The sequence below is a fragment of the Nelusetta ayraudi genome, unplaced genomic scaffold, assembly GCF_046127955.1.
Source record: "Nelusetta ayraudi isolate G7.1 ecotype Tasmania unplaced genomic scaffold, CSIRO-AGI_Nayr_v1 ptg000004l, whole genome shotgun sequence".
NCBI lineage: Eukaryota > Metazoa > Chordata > Actinopteri > Tetraodontiformes > Monacanthidae > Nelusetta > Nelusetta ayraudi.
Window position 1 is genome coordinate 16,087,501 of NW_027466054.1, and position 1,626 is coordinate 16,089,126.

The 1,626-nt window shown below is 53.9% G+C and overlaps 1 protein-coding gene across 1 annotated transcript in view; it reads right to left on the reverse strand.

Moving 5' to 3' along the window:
* xylt1 (xylosyltransferase I) overlaps nucleotides 1–283 on the reverse strand; it is an 80,895-nt gene extending 80,612 nt beyond the window's left edge. Inside the window, exons 1-2 of the mRNA XM_076038166.1 lie at nucleotides 227–283; nucleotides 1–193 (exon numbers count right to left, since the gene is read on the reverse strand). The exon at nucleotides 1–193 is cut by the window's left edge and continues 208 nt beyond it. Of these exons, the coding sequence (XP_075894281.1) occupies nucleotides 1–158 (158 nt within the window). The 5' untranslated portion in view covers nucleotides 159–193; nucleotides 227–283. The remainder of the gene's footprint in view (nucleotides 194–226) is intronic.
* Between the last annotated feature and the right edge of the window lie 1,343 nt (nucleotides 284–1,626).

Genomic DNA, 1,626 nt, shown 5'->3' on the forward strand with positions numbered 1-1,626 from the left:
CGCACGCTGGATCCCCCCTTCTCGGCGTCCGCCTCGCCGGAGTCGAGGCTGCTGAAGTTCCACACGATCAGCGTCTGCACCAGCAGCACCGTGAGCGCCGCGATCAGGGCGGACCGGGAGCGGCGGGCCAACCTGCGAGCGCACAAGCCGCCGACCATCTTCGATAACCGGGCTGCTGCTGCCGCTGCCGCTGCTGCTGCCGCTGCCGCTGCTGCTGCTGCTGCACGGAGCCGGAGGTCCGTCTGTGCCTCCGACTGTGTGCGCAGCGGCGAGAGGGAGCGAGTGGAAGTAATAGAAGGGAGGAGGCGGAGGAGGAGGAGGAGGAGGGGGAGGAGGGGGAGGTGCTGCTGGTGGTGACGGAGGCGGCAGGCAGGCAGGCGGGCAGAAAAGAAGGGGGAAGGAGAGGCAGAGGGCCACCGTGTGGCGGAAGGTGATGCTCGGCAGCGACAGACACGGAGGGTCGCTCCTCCTGCCGTCCAGCCTCCACTCCTACTTCATCATCATCATCATCATCATCATCATCATCTTGTATTGAAAATATTAATAACAATAATAAATCTGCAGAATCCTGCTCCGATTATGAGCGAAATGCACGCGGGGGGGGGGGGATTCAGCCTCCCCATAGGGGGTCTTCGCTGGATTCCATTGAGGGGGTAGAGGGGCTGTGTGTGTGTGTGTGTGTGTGTGTGAGGGGGGGGGGGGGGGTCGCCAGGAATTTGCCTTGGGGGCGCATTTAAATCAGCTCAACCTGCCCAATAAAGCCGGGATTGTGCTCAGTCTTTGCGCACTTTGGAAAGATTACTTCATTTTTCCCTCCCCCTCTACCACCCACTCCGAGCCCCCCTCCTCAACACACACACACACACACACACACACACACACACACCATGATGGTATTTACGCTAAAAGCTGCTGAGTTCTGGCTCCGTCCTGCAGAGGTGGGTGGTCAGTTACTCCTCCTCCACTCCTCCACTCTGACAGGCGCTCGGTCGGCTTCTTCTTGAGTGGCCACTGGAAAGACACACATTTGGTTTCCTTTTCCCCTCTCAGAACACCCGCACACATCACTGCCCTCATCAGGGCAGACCGCATTATCGCCCGGCCTACTGTCTTTCCAGCTCGAACCTTAAACTTTCTTTTTTAAAGACTCCATAATATGTCAACCACTTGGCGAAGGGTATCATGGTGTGACATCACAAAGGGCTGATTTAAAGAAGTTTGTTTCTTTTCAAAAGAATGGATTTTTTTCATGTGGAAACCGACGCCGTTGCAGATGAAAAAAAAAAAGAAAAGAGTTTTGCATGAAATGGGAACTTTAAAATAATTTGCACATCATTTAAAGGGAACCTGATTGCTTGATTAATGATGCAAGAAAAGCAGCTAAAAAACTGAATATCACCTGAGTGCAACTTGGTGCACTGGACTCAAACAAGAGACGGTTGTCAGAGACAAATGACCTCCTGGGATGAATTAAAAACAATATTTTGAGGAGGGCTGGGCACAGCCATGCAAACACACACACACACACACACACACACTCACCACCACTACCACTAAAAGGTTCCTCTTTAACTTTGACAACTTGCAGTGGAAGGACAGGGACCTTACACACGCATCCACGAGGGG